The 17,074-nt window shown below is 47.1% G+C and overlaps 1 protein-coding gene across 15 annotated transcripts in view; it reads left to right on the top strand.

Annotated features, from left to right (window-relative positions):
• Positions 1 to 17,074, top strand: part of EP400 (E1A binding protein p400) — a 98,573-nt gene that overhangs the window by 11,524 nt on the left and 69,975 nt on the right. For 6 of the 15 annotated variants that reach the window (XM_064481333.1, XM_064481338.1, XM_064481337.1 and 3 more), the window contains exons 2-5: positions 1,599 to 1,734; positions 4,011 to 5,371; positions 6,872 to 6,982; positions 16,181 to 16,271. In XM_064481333.1, the coding sequence (XP_064337403.1) occupies positions 4,046 to 5,371; positions 6,872 to 6,982; positions 16,181 to 16,271 (1,528 nt within the window). In that variant the 5' untranslated portion in view covers positions 1,599 to 1,734; positions 4,011 to 4,045. Of the gene's footprint in view, positions 1 to 1,598; positions 1,735 to 3,501; positions 3,758 to 4,010; positions 5,372 to 6,871; positions 6,983 to 16,180; positions 16,272 to 17,074 lie in introns of those variants that run through there. The other 9 variants (XM_064481340.1, XM_064481346.1, XM_064481347.1 and 6 more) reach the window with 4 other exon arrangements.

Below are 17,074 nucleotides of genomic sequence, written 5' to 3' on the forward strand. Positions count from 1 at the left end.
TCACCCTTCATGCTGCCTTGGGACCTCATCTCTGTGCTTTGTGTCCTCCCAGAGCTGCAGAGTCAGTGTGGCAAATAGCATGCCCCGTCTTTGCCAAATCACGTCACGTAACCACCCAGCCCAGGGCAGGGAAATGCACACGTGTGTTGTGACCGGCAGGAGAATTGGGATATTTGGTGAACAGCACTAATGACTGTGACAAATGCCAGTTAAGGACAACTTTGGAAAGCATAGAAAGGTAGCAGGAAAAAAATCGAAGTGTCACATATTCAGTTTTGACACTTTTTTGCATAGATGTATCAAAATTTATCGATTATTTGTTGTCGGGCATGTTGCCTTTTTGCTGTAGATAATATTTCAGTGCACATCCTTGTCTATTGAACACAGCTCTGACTTTTTCTTAGGCTGATCTGGAAGTTGGGTCCCTGGGCCAGAAGATGTGAATGTGCTGTAAGACTCTTGTACCTACTGCCAAATTGCTTTCTGGAGTTCCCAGTTGAACATACTGCCAGACACTATTTTTGGCCTCTATCCTCCCTCCACTCCCATCACATTCTGTCTGTCCCTGTGCCCTGAATTCACTCTTGAGTGTCGCAGCCATTGTTCCATCCTCTTCCTTGTTCCCTTTGCCGCACTCGCCGTCCATCCCGGGTGCTGTTGACTAGCAGGACTGCCCTAGTGGGTGAGGGCCGGGAGGTTGGGTCTGTGGGGAAACGTAGGGGCAGAGAGGGGGGTAGGTTTGGAGAGGGAGCAAGGCTCATGCCTGAGCGCTCAGCTAGTTGAAGGGGCAGACCAGGATGCCCACTCCCTTGCTGTCTGGACTGGGAGCTCCCTGAGGAGGGGCTGGCAGCTGGAGCAGTTCCAGCCCCAGCGGGTGGGTTGGGAGCAGCTGCTGTCAGGACCTGGCTCCTGAGCCCTCCACCCCTCACTCTTTGGAGTTCTGACCTGTGGACCCCTGCCCTACACTGAGGATAGGGCCCAGGTAGGTGTTTTTTAGAGTGGCATTTTCCTGGCGCCGTGTGCCCCTTTGTGGTATCAGTGTTGCCCTGAGAAAGCAGGAGCCGCACTGTCCGTGAGCCTGTGTCCCGTCTGTGGTTGGCGCTGTCCTCGCCGGTGGCACTGGGGGGCGCTGTACGCAGTGGTCCGATGGCTGGCCCCTGCTGCTGGCAGCCCGAGGACCTTGGCCTCCCCACAGTGGTGCCCTCCTCGAGCCCTGAGTTGAGCAGTCCACTCCAGCTGCTTCTGGTGGCATCGCTGTCAGCAGTTAAAAAGTCGTGTTGTCACTGGTGATAGCTTTGCTTTCCAGCCGGTGCGTTTTGTGCGGGATGCAGGTTTAGATGAGCAGTTTCTTTACATTATCGCTGATTGGTTTGTTTTTCTAACTTGACTATAAGCTCACTGAAGTCAGGAACCACTTTTTAAAAAGTTGAGGTGTAGCTTACGGCTCTATGAATTTGGACAAACACATCCAGGCGTTGCCGCAAATCAAATGTAAAAACAGTTCCATGCCCCCAGGTCCCCTCCTGCCTTCTCAGCTACCCCCACCGTCAGACCATCAGGCCCTGTCTGATATGTCCCTGCGGTTTTGCCTGTTCCAGGACGTCTTGACATGTCACTGGCCTGCAGTTTGCGGTCCTCGCATCTGGCGCTCCTTGACGTCCTCGTGGTGTGGGTGTGTCGGTAGCTCGGCGCCGTGTGGCTCACCCAGGCGTTCTGTCCCCTCGCCAGGTGAAGGTCAGTATTCACGTTTTGATATGTTTTAGTAGGTAGTTTTTTCATTTTTATTTCTAACCGATTTAAAGTTGTACACTTGATTTTTGGGGGGTGGGGGGAGGTAATCGGATTTTTTTATTTATTCATCTTTAATGGAGATCCTGGGGTAAGAAATTTTTCATTTTTATAACATAGTCTCCACCTAGAACTTGAGCATTGGATATTTCTGGTTACACTTCTTTTTATTTTTACTGTATTATCCTGTAGTGTGTTTTTATGCACAATTGAAAAAATTGGTAGGTGAGTTTCCTTAGAAGGATTGCTAGGGCAGAGGCGTCGGGGTCTGTTTCCCCGCCGTCGCTGCCCAAGCCGTTAGGCAGGCTCTGAGCTCCGAGCCCTTTGGGGTCTCTGCTCCATCTCCCTCCGCATTTTCTCAACACATCCATCAGTTGTCACAGCATATTCCCCCGCCGCCCCGGCTTTTGTAAATTACTACACGTAAGAGAGTTTCTCTTTGGCCTTCCTTCTCTCTTACTGATCACCTTTGGTATTCTGGGAATGTATTCTCAGGAAATAACCCTAAACACGTGCTGATGTGTTTATTCTTGGATCTCTGTGCCTGTTGCACACTTATCTCCCTCATGGTGCTTGTTTAAAAACATCAGGAAGAAAAGCTTGTTTTGAAAGCAATAAGCACGTTTCTGAGCCTCCCCCGCCCCCGCTGTGCCCCTCAGCTCACAGCCCCACCCGGTATGCTGGGCCCTGTGCTGGGGGGCTGGGGGGCTGGGGTGGGAGTGGGCTCCTGGCTCGGTGACGAAGGCCATCCTCACTGCAGTCCTGGGTTCCCATTCACCTCTCTAATCTGGTATCTGACGTGTTTAGTACATTCGCTGCAGTTTGCGCGTGACCTTCAGGCTGCATCTTCAGAGACCGCCATCAGAGCAGGAAGTGCCTCCTCCTGCTGGTTTAAATGTGGTCCCATGTGTCTGTTTCCCCGGCCTTTACCTGCGCATCTGTGACTTCTGCAGCTTTTATTTCATCTGTATGCGCATTTCAGCCAGGAGCGTGGCCTGTGGGAGCACTCACTCACACGTTAGTGTATTTCCACTTTTCAGTTTTGTAACTTTTGGTTTATAATGTTTTCATCCCTTGTCTGTTTTCTCAGTGAAATAACAGTAGTGCCCTGACGATGAAAGGGCGCTCCTACTTGTGTTCGGGGGAGGTGTGGGAGGAACACCAAGAAATGGGGAGCTAGGTGTGTCAGTTGAGATGAGGATTTTTAAATAGTAGGTGTTCCTGTGGCTTGACCCAGCCACAGTGGGGAGCAGACAGGCTGTGGCTGTTGTCCTGCTCCAAGTGGGCTCGGCCCCGTGTCGCCAGGTGTGACTGTGAGCATATGCCCTGCCTCACCTCGGGGGTGGCCTCTCCCTGCTCCGTCCTCTGCTGTCTCCTGTCCCAGAAAAGCTGATCTCCCTCAGGGTCCCTTCCCCTCTCCCACACTCTCTCTGGTCCTCCGCACAAGCAGCTTTTGGCCTTTGAGCTCCTGTGAAGCTGAGGTCCCACCTCCCCAGAGTTTGCAGATCCCTAACCAGGAGTCCCCAGAGGGAAGGCCGGAGTCCTGGCCATTCCTCTCTCTCCCTGTGAGCTTTTCTTCTTGACATTCCTCTCTGTGTGCTCTTGCAGACATTGCTGAGATGAGAGGCTGTCGCAGCCAGGCCTGGGCTCTCTCCTGGGAGGCAGAGTCTGACATGGAATGGAGGCTCCGTGCGTCCACACTTGATTGACACTGGGTGTTTGTAGTTAGTGTGGCACAGATGGGTGTGAGAACTGCTGGCTACCGGGGGTGGGTGTTCTGGTGATGGGGTGACAGTGGCATATGACCCATGCCTGCACACCCGCCTTCCTGGGCACCGTCCCTCCCCTGGGAGAGACAGGCAGACAGCCCCACTCATGGGGAGGACCACGAGGCCAGGAGCACCTGCTGGGAGGAAACGTGCCAGTCACAGCACCCGCGCTCAGCTCACAGCCTGCTGGCCTTAAGCAGGTGATGCTAGTTACCTTCCCAGGTAGCTGCTTGGGACCACCCACCTGCTCCCGCCAGGCGGTGCCCTGGCACGCTCCGCCCCCTCTGTGCTGAGGGAGGGCATCCCTGGTGCCCTCGCGGGTGGGGCCTGATGAGTGAGACAGGCGTTTGCATCTCCGCCAGAAGCTTCTGCTCAGCGTCTGTGCGGTGCTGCCGAGGGTTCTCGGAATAGTGGCGACCACTGGGTGACTCGACTTTACCTTTGATCTTCCAGGCGAGCGCTAAGTCGGATAAGGAAGGAGGGCGACCATGCACCATGGCGGCGGCCCTCAGAGTGTCCCACACCAGCTGCAGAGGTCCCGGGCCTTTGGCGGCAGCGAAGGGGAAGAGCAGCAGGTCCACCCGAACCCGCCGCCGTCCCCCGCCACGCCCTTCGCGCCATCGGCCAGCCCTTCGGCACCCCAGTCCCCCGGGTACCAGGTTCAGCAGCTCATGAGTCGGAGCCCCGTGGCTGGGCAGAACGTGAACATCGCCCTTCAGAATGTCGGGCCAGTGGTGGGAGGGAGCCCTCAGATCACGCTGGCCCCTCTGCCGCTGCCCAGCCCCACGTCTCCCGGATTCCAGTTCAGTGCCCAGCAGAGGCGGTTTGAGCACGGCTCTCCCTCGTACATCCAGGTCACCTCGCCACTGTCCCAGCAGGTCCAGACGCAGAGCCCCACACAGCCCAGCCCTGGGCCGGGGCCGGGCCTGCAGGGCGTGCGGGCGGGTGCCCCCGGCCCCGGCCTGGGCCTCTGCAGCAGCAGCCCCACTGGGGGCTTCGTGGATGCCAGCGTGCTGGTGAGGCAGATCAGCCTGAGCCCGTCCGGCGGCGGCCATTTCGTGTTCCAGGAGGGCTCGGGCCTGGCACAGGTGGCCCAGGGCGCCCAGGTCCCGCTGCAGCACGCAGGCGCGCCCGTCACTGTCAGGGAACGGAGACTCTCGCAGCCTCACGCACAACCCGGGGGCACCGTCCACCACCTGGGACCCCAGAGCCCTGCGGCTGCGGGCGGGGCCAGCCTGCAGCCCCTGTCCAGCCCCGGCCACATCACCACGGCGAGCTTGCCGCCCCAGATCAGCAGCATCATCCAGGGGCAGCTGATCCAGCAGCAGCAGGTGCTGCAGGGGCCGCCGCTGACCAGACCTCTGCTCCCTGGGGTCGGGGTCGGGGTCGGGGGGGCCTCAGCGTTTGGGATGACGTCCCCACCGCCCCCAACCAGCCCTTCCAGGACTGCGGTGCCCCCGGGCCTCTCCAGCCTTCCTCTCCCGTCTGCGGGGAGTGCTGGGGTGAGAAGGGCTCCCAGGAAGCTGGAGGAGATCCCCCCGGCCTCCCAGGAGCTGGCTCAGATGCGGAAGCAGTGCCTGGACTACCACTACCGAGAGATGGAGGCGCTGAAGGAGGCCTTCAAGGAATATCTCATCGAACTGTTCTTCTTGCAACACCTTCAAGGGAACATGATGGATTTCTTAGCTTTTAAGAAGAAGCATTATGCCCCGTTACAAGCTTACCTTAGGCAGAATGATTTGGACCTGGAGGAAGAGGAGGAGGAGGAGGAGGAGGAGGAAGAGGAAGAGAAGTCTGAGGTTATCAATGATGAGGTGAGAAATAGCGGTTTCATAATCAGCCGGCTATGTTACGTGCATGTGAGTCTAGGCAGCCGTGAATTAAAAATGACCTATGAGCCTGGGGTGCCTCTGACATGCAGTTTCATAAGAGTTTGATCCAGGAGTGAAATTGACGTGGATTTGCTTTTTCCTTCATGGAGGGGGAGAGCTGCTCTTGCTGGGAGGTCGATGCAGAATGGTGCTGTGAGTTGGGCTGGTGCACCTGGAACCGGGGTGCTCCCCTGACTTGGAGACTGGCCCGGCGAGGCCCAGCTTTCCCCCGTGCTCTGCTGGGCGTGGGGGATTGGCTGACCCTGCAGGGTTGCAGAGGCCAGAGGCGTGGACAGCGCCTGCTGGTTCCCGTAACTTACGTAGGTCCACCCGTTAAAAACACTGTGCCCGTGGTTTTTAAAGAAGGGGTTTGAAACACTAGCTTTTTATGGTGTACTAGTTACAATTCTACATCACTAGATATGTTTATAAGGTATCTTCACGATTAAACTATGATGATTATGACAAAAAGTTATTTGAGAATTTTTTCAGGTTTTAGATGTAGTCTTAGACTTTGAGATCATATATTAAAGTCACTTCCCAGATACCTATTGAATGACATTTAAGGTAGAATCTTTTTTAGGTAGTGAAGTTTTTGGGTGCCTGGAATGGGTGCTTAATAAATCCTCGGTTTGAGATTTCTCAGTATCTCAGTGACTCCTTAGATCCTTGTATTTGTACTTCCTAAAAACAACGCTGAGCAGACAGTGAGGTGCACTGTGATGCACTGTACTTGTGCCTTTGTGTTGTGTACTGTACACTATGTTGGTGGAGCTTATTTTGTTTTTCGATATAGCTAAAATAACGTAAATCTTTGTCAGCTCTTCTCCTGCAAAGAAATCAGCCTTTGCTGAACAAAAGCTGGTCTCTTTGCTCGTCTCATTGATACTTATTTTGTGTGGCTTTGCCATGTGGTGTTTTCTTTAACACCCTTTCCAGGATGAACCATTTTTATTTTCTAAAAGGTTTATATGATTACTTTGAGGATTTCACCTCTGTTGCTGTGAAATAGTGAAATTCAGGTCTCTCTCTGTTTGTGCACCAATGTTGTCTTTAGGCTCAGTCCCCGTATCTGTCGTTGCCATTCTGACCTACATGAAGTAGGCCAGGGTCTGTCGTACAAACTGCCTATCAGGTTGTTAGGGTTTTGCCACTTGAAGACTGTCTCCCATTCCCATTTTTAAAATTTTAGGTTGCAGAATCTAAGGATATTGCACTTGTGACTTAAATTGGAGTTTCTGCAGGATTTGCAGTTGAGTTAGGTTGTTACGTTATAAATCCATCATATTATAGCAATTCAGTGTCCTTTCACAGGATTTGATGCAAAAACATTCCATTTTAAAACACCAAACATCAGTGAGCTGTCAGCAATAAAATTCTAACAGAATTTTGAGCAGTCTTAAAAATTATGTTGCCTTTTTTTCTCAAAATATTTCCTCTCAGGTAAAGGTTGTGACAGGAAAGGATGGGCAGACTGGTACTCCTGTTGCTATAGCAACCCAGCTTCCTCCAAATGTTTCTGCTGCTTTTTCATCCCAGCAGCAACCATTTCAGGTACTTTTCGATGGTTCTAAAATGTAGTCTCATCCGAAACTTTTCCTTCATCCAATATTTTAACCTTCGATTCACTATTTGCTCTTCAGCATTTTTTCCCAGAGCCCATTCCTTATTTTGAAAAAGTAAAAAACTCTTCCTGCATATAAAATTATAAAACTAAACTGCATGAGTAAATGACAACGCAGATCTTAACGTGTTATTTTTTGTGTGTGTTGACCTGTAACGCAGTAGTAGCTTCGGCATGCATGTCACCTGATACTTACAGTCCTGTTGAATGTACGCTCCGGATTCCTTGTGTGCTGTGTTTTAAATGTTGGTTCTTTCTTGTGTCTTCTATCTGTATTTTTGAGAACAGTGCAAAACAGAACAACAACAACAAAAAGATTAAACATGCTAACTTAGTGTTCTCTGTAGCTGGAAGAAGCACTGAGGTGAAACATACCTGAAATATCAGGACTTCAGGCTTCTAAGTGGATGTTAATTGAATGCAAACTTTAATTTTAAAAAATTTTTTGAAAATTAAATCACTGAGCGTGACATTAATAAATGCCAGGAACCTAAAAGTACAGGTCAGAGTACCTTTAGTCATTTTGGAATAGGTTGTGCTGGGTTCTGAAAGCAGCTTCATCTTGTGAATGTTCAAGGTTTTATTTTAAACTTCGGTGTAATTTCAGTTGTGCGTGGAAGTCGGAGTAGGCTCGAAGAGCGCCGCCTGCGCCCTCTGTTCAGAGCCTCCGGTTGCTGCCTTTCTGCCCCGTTTGCATTGCTTTCATTCTCTCTCTTCCTCCCTCCCTCTCTCTCTCTTATGCACACATATGCACATCCCCCGGGGGCTGTGTGAGCCGCACTGCCCCCGAGCGCTTGCGCACGTGGTGTCAGGGGTGGCTGTTACCCGGCCTACCCTCAGTGTGAGGGTCAGTCCCCGGAGTCTCCCGGCAGCTGTCCCGTGACTGAGCCGCGGCTCGGCTCGTGCAGGTCTTGTCTGCTGTTCTGGTGGTGCCCTTTGTGGTTGCTTCTCCCCGGGCTGGGGCCACCCACTGTGCTGAGTTGTCATGCCCCTCTGGTCTTCTTTAATCGGGGCTGGCTCCTCACTCTTTGATGACCTTCACGTCTTTGAGGAGTACAGGCCAGTTACTTTGTAGACGGTCCTTTGATGCGGGCCACTAACTCTGCCTTCTGTCCACAAGTCTGGCCAGAATTAGTCCTCACGTTAAAGACTGCAGAGTAGATTTTCTGACTCCGCTATTCTTACGTTCATTAGTTGGCATCCACTATCATGATGAGCTTTTTTCCCCATTCTTACATTCATATATGGATTCTTACTTTAATCGGTGGGTTATAGATGTCATTAACAGTATTTATTTGTTTAAATTATTTAATTCAATAAAATTCACTCATTTTTTTGTCTGTAGTTTTGTGAGCTTTGACAAACTCACAGAGTTGTGTAAACACCACCACCACAGTCAAGAAACAGGAGTCCATCATCCCCCAAAATGCCCCTCCTGCTACACTTTATGGTCAGACTCCCTCCCTCCGTCTTGGTTCCCCATCTCTATGACTTTGCCGCTCCCAGGTAAAATGTGAGAGGAATCACAGCATGCTGCCTTTTCAATGCACGCGGTGAACTCAAGATGTAGCTGCGTTGCTGAGTTTACCTGTGGTTTGTTTCTTTTTTTGCTGAGTGCTATTCCTTTGTATGAGTGTCCCCCCATCTGTCCAGTTTCCCTTTGAAGGACCTTGGGTTGTTTTCCAGTTTTTAGCATATGTAAGAGGAAGATTGCTGGGTATGTTAATAAGTTTATGTTCAGTTTTGTAAGAAACTGCCAGACTTTTTCACAGTGGCTGCACCATTTTGAATTCCCACCAGCAGTAAGAGTTCTGTTTTTCTGCATTCTCCCCACTACTTGTTTTTGTCCGTTTCCTTTTGTAGTTATTCTAATATGTATGTAGTTTTAGTTTGTGTATCTCTAAAGACTAACGATGTTGAACAAGTTTCCATGTGTTCATTTGCCATTTGTATATCCTCTTTGGTGAAGTATCTCTTCATTTCTTTCACCAGTTTTTTTCACTGCGTCATTTGCTTTATTGTTGCGTTTGAGAATTCTTTATATAATTTGGATTGAAGTTTTTTTTATCAGATATAAATTTGCAAATATTTTTCTCTCCTGCGGTTTATCTTTTTCTTCTTTTATACTGTTTTTTTTTTTTTACAGAGCAAAAGTTCTGAATTTTGATGCAGTCTATTTTACCATTTTTTTCTTTCATGGATTGTGCTTTTGACATATATGTAAGAATTCTTTGCTCAACCCAAGGTCACAAAAACGTCCTCTGTTTTCGTCTAGAAGTTGTATAGTTTTAGGTTTTACATTTAGGTCTGTGATCCACTTTGAGTAAAGTTTTATATAACATATAAGTGTAAGTAAAGGTTCATATCTTTACATGTTGATAGCCAGCTAGTTGAGCACCATTTCTTAAAAAGACTGTTCTGAATTGACTTTGCATCTTTGACAAAAGTCAGTTGATTCTACCTGTATGGGTCCATTTGTGGGCTCTCTTCTCTTCCATTGACCGATGTGTCTTTGTTTTTGCTTATGACACACTGTCTTTACTACTGTAGCTTTGTAGTAAGTCCTGAAATCAGTTAGCATGAATTCTTCAACTTTATTCTTTTTCAGAATTGTTTTGGTCATTCTGGTTCCTTTTGATATCTACAGAACGCTCTGCTAGGATTTTGGTTGGGATTGCACTGAATCTATTGACCTGTTTGGGGAGAAGTAATATCTTGATAACATTGAGTCTTCTAGCCCAGGAATATGTTACAGCTCTCCATTTATATTTATCTTCTTTGATTTCTTTCATCAGTATTTTGTAGTTTTCAGCATGCCAATTCTATACATATTTTGTTAGACTTACACCCAAGTATTCTAATTTTTCTGTGGTGCTACAGATGGTACTTAAATTTTTAAAAGTTTTCCTGGTTGTTCATTCCCAGTTTATAGGAATACAATTGACTATGCAACCTTGCTAAGTTCCTTTTCTAGAGTCAGGAGCTGTTCTGTATATTCTACAGGATTTTCTCCTTGGAGACCATGTCTGCAAAGAAGCAAAGTTTATATTTTCTTTTCCTGTCTATGCCTTTTATTTCTTTTTCCTGTCTTACTGCACTGGCGTGGAATTCCACGGTGATGCTGGATAGGAGTGGTGAGAACAGACATTCTTACCTTTTTCCTGGTCTTAGGGGGAAGGCGGTTAGTCTTTTACCTTGAAGTCTGATGCTAGCTGTAGATTTTGTAGGTATCCTTTATCAAGTTAAGGAAATTCCTTTATTCCTAGTGTTTATCATGAAAGGAAGTTGAATTTTCTCAAATGCTATTTCTGCATCTGTTCACTTAATCATGCAATTTTTCTTGTTTGGTCCGGAAGAATGGTGAATTACGTCATATGAAGATACAATTTATATGCAGGGACTACACAGGTCTTTAGTGTTACAGTTTATCAAGTTTAACAAGCAGCACTTAACTTGTACACCTGTCAGACGTCCATTTCCATCATCTCCTGTGTCCCTGCAGGCCACCCACTGCCCACCCCCCATGTTTTGATATGTTTATTCTGCTCTTACTGCTTTTTTCGGTGTTCAACTTGTCTGTGATTTGAGCAGTCGGAGCTCTTCCGAGCTGGCTCTAGTATACTCTTGACACATCCCTGCCACTCTCTGAGCACTTGCTTACTTTCTTCTACGAGATGTTTAAGGTTTATCTTGCATATTCCTTGATCAAGCCCGAGATCAGCCATTTCTCCAGGGAGCCTGGTTCCTTTCGGTGGGGAATAGTAATTTGAACCTGATGTTCAGGTGCTTCTTGAGATGAATTTGATACAACTGAAGATAAGATTTCTTCAGTTGGAAATTGTCAGAAGAGTTGTCCGTGGCACGTCTTTTCTGTTAATGCTAGAGGAATGTGATACATCAGTATGCTTATAGACCACACTGATACTTGCCTAAGAACAGTGGGACCGTGAAAGGCACCAAGTACCTGTAAACTTAGGTGGTTTCCACAGTGACACGAATTAAACCTTCTGATTTACCGTTGTGCTTACCAGATGGCCAGAAATCAAATTGTTGATTTAGGTCTGCAGGGTTCTCATCCACTTTTGATGGCAGTGTATTGTGGAAACATTTGGAAACATTTCAGGTGATCGGGGAAAAAGTGAGCATGGGTGGGCCCTTTGCCCAGCCAGCATGCTCTAAAGATACTCTGTTTGTGCCCCAGAAAACATGTCTAGTGCTGTTCCCAGCAGCACTGTTTGTAAGTGGCCCCAGTCTGAGAAGAACCAGCATGTCCACCAGCAGCAGACAGGTCAGTGAGTGGTGCACATTCGCGCAGAGGAGTGTGAACGAGAGCAGTCAGCAGTGGGAGCACGGGAGTGGGTCACTGCACGCCTGGGCGTGGTGGGTCTCAGCGACACCGTGTGGGGGGCAGGGGTTGTGGGAGGCGCAGGCGGCACTGCTTCAGGTCCAGTTCCAGGGGAAGCAGAGCCAGACACAGTGCTGGGCGAGCTGAGCCCGTAGCTGCCGACCCTGGGGAAGTGTCCCCGCGCCGTCCAGGTCACCGGGGCTGTGGGGAGGGGCTGCCTGCACGGTGCCGGGGTCTTCACGGCACGAGTAGCAGTTGATTCTTAAGCCTCGTGATGAGTACGTGGGTGATCTTTATTACTTTTTACACTGTAATCATTTTTCTTTTCTTTCTTCCTTTTTTTAATTGAAGTACCGTCAGTTATATTGTGTCAGTTTCTAGGGTACAGCACACTGTCCAAGTCATGCATATACGTACATGTTTGTTAACCATATAGGTTTTTCTGCCTCTCAGCATTTTATTACGAAAAATTGCAAACAGAGAGAAAAGTTCAACAGTGTTCAGTGAACACCTGTATCCCAGTATTTAAAATCTATGATCAATTTTCTCATGCTTTTAAAATCACATTATAGAATATATTAAATATTTAAGAGACCAAAAGAGGAAAACCAAGGAGTGTCCGTTTTGAATTATAGATCTTTGAGGCAAATACTAGTGGATGTCTAAGGAGACAAGAAAATGGAGTCTGTCAGAAGACATTCTGAAATGAAAAATATATCCTTTGCTTCCTTTGGGGGGGAAAAAATCTCAGTACGAGTTTTATCATTTACAACCAGCTGTAGAATTTTCATACTGGCTAATCTATATTGACTAGTGAAACTCCAGAAATAAATTCAGAATTCTTTGCATTATATATATATAGTCTGCTTCCAAAAGATTTTGAGGTAATATTACTGAGTGCAGAGGAATTGTATATAAAATAATACACACTCACATGCACTCACATATTTATTAATAAAAAGAACCGTTCTAAGTAGACAGTATCTTTCAGTGGCTTTTCTGTTAGAGAAAGTGAACAGTCATCCATAGTTCCATCATTCTAACAAAGCTTTTAAATATTTATTACATACATACCAGTTGACACAGTGTATTCACACTTTTCTTTGGCCATTTCATTTGACAAGTGCCCTATGTTTTATTCACTTTCAGTAATTCTGACTTTAATGGCTTCTCATATATCATTCTGAGGAACTGTGATTTCTTAAGCCACTTTTCTCATTTTAATTCTATTTAGAAAAAGTTTTCAGGAGTAGCATTGGTGACGCAAGGAAGTCTTAGTGTCTGTGCGGTGCTCGCCATGCACCGTCGCTTTGGTGTTGGCAGAAGGTGCTGCTGGAAGCCTGTGAGTGGTCCCGGGTTTGTTACCGCCTTGTCAGCACTGGCAAGCGTTCTAAACAGAGTTCAAGACATTACCAGGATGAATATTGTTACTTGCAACCAGTTACTGGATTTTTACAACAAACTGCTCTGCTGGTGATTAAACTCTGGAAGTAAATCCAGAGTTGTCGGTGTGTGTATTAGTTTCTGCTTCCATGAAGTTTTGAGGTGCTGTTCTAGAGTGCAGTTATTATGTACAAAGTAGTTTTTACTGCAGTTACTTAGACCTTAAAAGATCCCAATCGGAGGTTATTTTTCAGCGGTTATAATGTTACAAGAAATGAATACTTACAGGTCTTTAACCCTGCCGCAACTATTGATTTTTTATTCTTACTTACGTGTTCGTATTTTTACGTGTCCAGTTAAAGCTTCGTAGGTGTGAAGTGGAAGCTTACTTGTTTAACTGACATGCGTGTGGAAAGAAGGCGTGAGAGATTCTCTCTCGCTCACCCTCCCCCCAGATTAACCTCGGGGGGGTTTCTTTCAGAACCTTGAACTGAGAGACCTCTGGTCACCGAGCCCAAAGCCTTGTCCATTACAGGTGGGTCCTTTGAAGGGACTCAGGATGGTCATCACCTCGTTGACCATGCCCTTCTCTTTCGGTGACTGGGCATCACCACAGGTTCCACTTAGTTTACACTTGTTTCTTTAAACTGGACAGAAATGTACTCCTTGGTGACCACCAGCTGCAGCTGTTGGCCTTAGTTCCTCCCTCCGGAGGCTGCTCTTTCTGGTAGCAGGCATTCCAGATTTTCTTTTCTGTGAGCTACATCCCCGGTTCCTTCGACTGTTGTTTTCCCCTTGGCGTAGTTTCTAGACTCCCTCTAAGTTGTACTGTCTGCTCTGGAAAAGTCTGTTTCGCTGTTGTCTTTCTTCAGATGGGCATCCAGAATTCTGTTCCCATCAAGGAGTATCTTTTTTTCTATGAGAATTTTTCTTTCTTATTTTTTAAAGAGTTCCAGTATATGATTGTTAATTAAAACCAAATTTGTATTTTATAAACAGCAGTGTCTTTCCTATTAAAATACTCATGAAGACTGTAAGATAAAACTGAAAACCATTCTGAAAACCAAGAGTCAGTGGCAGTCAGGAGTTAGGGAAAGAGAAGCCTTCCCTGTCAGTGTCTTTGATGATGTATTTTTTCTTTGAATGAAGTCCAGTGTATCAGTTTTTTCGTAAGGATGTCCAGTCTTCTAACATCCCCTGGTTGAGAAGACTTCGTTCCCTCTGGGTAACTTTGGAGTCTTCAGGAAGTGACATTGTGTGGGAGCGTGAGTCTCCCTCTGCGCTCTGCTCAGTTCTCTCCGTCTGCCGTCCGTCCTTCAGCGGCACTAGGCCCCCCGATGCCCGAGGTCTGCGGTGCGCCTGGACATCCTTCTCTCCTCTTGTCCTTCTCTCAGGAATCTGCTTTCAGTTTGCTGACCTCTGCGTCCCCACTCTGCTGCTCAGCCTAGCCAGTGAACTCTTTTATTTTAGATACTTTATTTTTCAGTTGTCGAATCTCCATTTGGCTCTCTTTTTTAACAGTTTCTTTTTTTCCTGACAAGGTCTCCTTCGTCCTTCATAACAGCATACTTCCTCTTGTGTCCTTGGGCACACTCACTAAAGCCACGGTGAAGTCCCTGCTGCCAGTTACAGCATGTGGGCCGTCTTGGGGTTGGGGTCCATTGACTGTGTTCTGAGTGTGGCTCCTGTTTTCTCGTCTCTCTGTGTTCTGGAGTAAGTTTGAATTAGATTTTGGATGTCATGAGTGATACATCGTAGAAACTCTGGGTTCTGTTCTGTTCTTCTGAAGAGTGCGATCGTTTTGCTTTCACATGTAGTTAATGTGATTGAATTGGAACTGTAAACCCTGTCTCCCGATCGCGGTGCTGGAGACGTCCGTGCGGTTGTTTTGGCTGGGGCTTGGAGTCTTTGTGCAGGTGTGGTTTAGGAGGCAGCCAGACACCGAGGAGAGGACTCTGGGCCTCCCCCACCTCCAGCTGCCTCCTGTGGCTCTGCTCTGATCTCCTGCCCTCCGTCTTCAAAGTGGCCTTCAAGCCAGTGAGGCCCTGCACGTCTCTGGATCTGAGCTGGTCCACGCAGTGCAGCCTGGGGCCTGCTCTTGCCGAATGCTGTAAAATCAGCACTCTCCCCTAGCTCCATTCCCTTCTTGCAAGGGTGAAGTGTTCCATCTTGTAGCTGCCTACCCTTTCATATCTTTTTATATTTCATCTAGAGTTTGTGTTTATCTACAGTGTGTTTGGCCCAACAGGAAGTACTTAGCCATTACCGGACACGGAACCCTGTATCAATTTCTTTTATTTTAAGAAAGGCCTTTTTTCAATTCCAGAAGTAATACATGTTCACTACAGAACATTTGGAAAATTTAGAAAAGTGCACACAAACACGAATTATAAATTACCTATAGTCTTGTCCCCAGAGATAACCACTGTTCACATACTGGTTTTCAAATCATTCTTTTCTTTCTTCCTCCTTCCTTCCGTCTCTCTGTCCATCCCTCCCTCTCTCGCCCCATCTTTGTTAAGTGTAGATGGGGGGTGCTTGCTTTCCTTTTTACTCTGAGACCTCTTGCCATGTGAGGCAGTGACCTGCAGCGCGGCCAGTACTGGCAGCGTAGTGCCTGTTCCCAGGGCTGCAGGGGTCAGCAGCCCCTCGCACAGAGCAGTTACTGTGTTTAGACGTTTAAAAGAAAGCCTCACTAAGTAGAGTAGATGTAATTGAATTATTAAAAACACAGGCAACTAGCAGCTGTTCAGCATAATTCTCAGCATTTGGTGTCCCTGCAAGCGTGGTGCAGAGCTGTGAGAGGCGCAGGGTGCCCACACTCAGCTGGTTTCTGTCTTCTCTGGTAGCTTTTCATTTAAACATTCAAAGTAGAGCCTGTATATATTTCACATAGCTTTATGTCATGTATGGTGCTAACTGCAAAAATGCCATTTTGAAGTTAATTGGGTTGTTACGAATTAGCATGTTAGTGTCATTTTCCAGTACCAAGACAGTTTCAGCCTTTCTTGTTGTCACTCGGTTTTTGTGTTTCTGGCGGGGTGATGCCGGGCAGGGTGACTGGTGAGGGAGGCTGAGCTGCAGCCCTAGGTCCGAGACTGAGGTTCCCGCGTTAGTTTCTGCTGTCTTCTTTGCGCAAAGCTAGCTTGTTTCTGAAGGACTCTAGATTTGCATTGATCTGAAAGTACATTTAAAACCAGAATACAAGTCCTTTTTTTTAATCCTCCAGAGGTAAGTTAGAACTTACTTATTACAATACATTGGGTAGATAACATTTCTCTTCTTAAGAAGGAATGAGGTCAGTGTTTGGGATAATTATGATAGTTTTAGTTTATATTCATTCTTGTAATGCACTTAAATGATCAAGAGCTCAGTTTTTCTTTTTTTTTTTTCTTCCCAGCAGCAAGCCCTAGCAGGGACCCTGGTGGCAGGGGCCGGAAATGCGATAGAAACGGACCCCTTTAAGAGGCAGCAGGCGGGACCCCCGTCAGGTATGTTCCGGAGCCCAGGCTGAGGTGCCCTCAGGGCCCAGGTAGCGGCTTAGTTTGGGAATTCCTGTGTGGCGGCCACATGTTTCTGAAGCACGGCCCCTAAATGGAACTTGGTTTTGGTTAGTTTCTACTTTGAAAGTTAATTTTTCTTTGGTGATAATCAGCTAAACAAAATGTTTATGTGAATATTTACGTGTCCTGAAGTTAGAGAAGTTTGTCGGTTGAACCGATATGTTCCAGTTTGATTTTCTGTGTGCATTTGTAGGCTCCTTAGTCCTCATGATATGGTTAAATGCAAAACCATTTGCTTTTTCAAGTTGTCATTCATTTTTCAAACTGAATTTTTTCTTCAGCTTATGAACTTAATGCACAATTTGTGTAAAAGATCCAGACAGTTCAGAAGAGGGTAATTTAAGTCTACCTCTGTCTGTTGTTCCTTCCTTGTTCCCTAGCCACAGACGTAGCTGCTAAGATTTGTTCACATTCACATACATTTTTCTGTCCACACACAAGCATTGTTACAGATGTGTCATTCTGAAAAAATTCCAGTGTGACCCTGTGTACACCGTTTTGTCTTTTTTTTTGGTGGGGGTAGGTAATTAGGTTTATTTATTTATTTTTTAAATAGTATTTATTTTATTTTTTAATCTAAGTACTGGGGATTGAACCCAGGACCTCCTGCATGCTAAGCACACACCCTACCACTGAGCTACGCCCTCCCCCCACACCACTGTGTCTCTAATATTAACTGTGGGCCGTCTTTCCCAGCGGTGGACCTCTTCCTTTTTGACGGCTGCAGGATA

This window comes from Camelus dromedarius, chromosome 31 (genome assembly GCF_036321535.1).
Source record: "Camelus dromedarius isolate mCamDro1 chromosome 31, mCamDro1.pat, whole genome shotgun sequence".
In the NCBI taxonomy this organism is placed as follows: Eukaryota; Metazoa; Chordata; class Mammalia; order Artiodactyla; family Camelidae; genus Camelus; species Camelus dromedarius.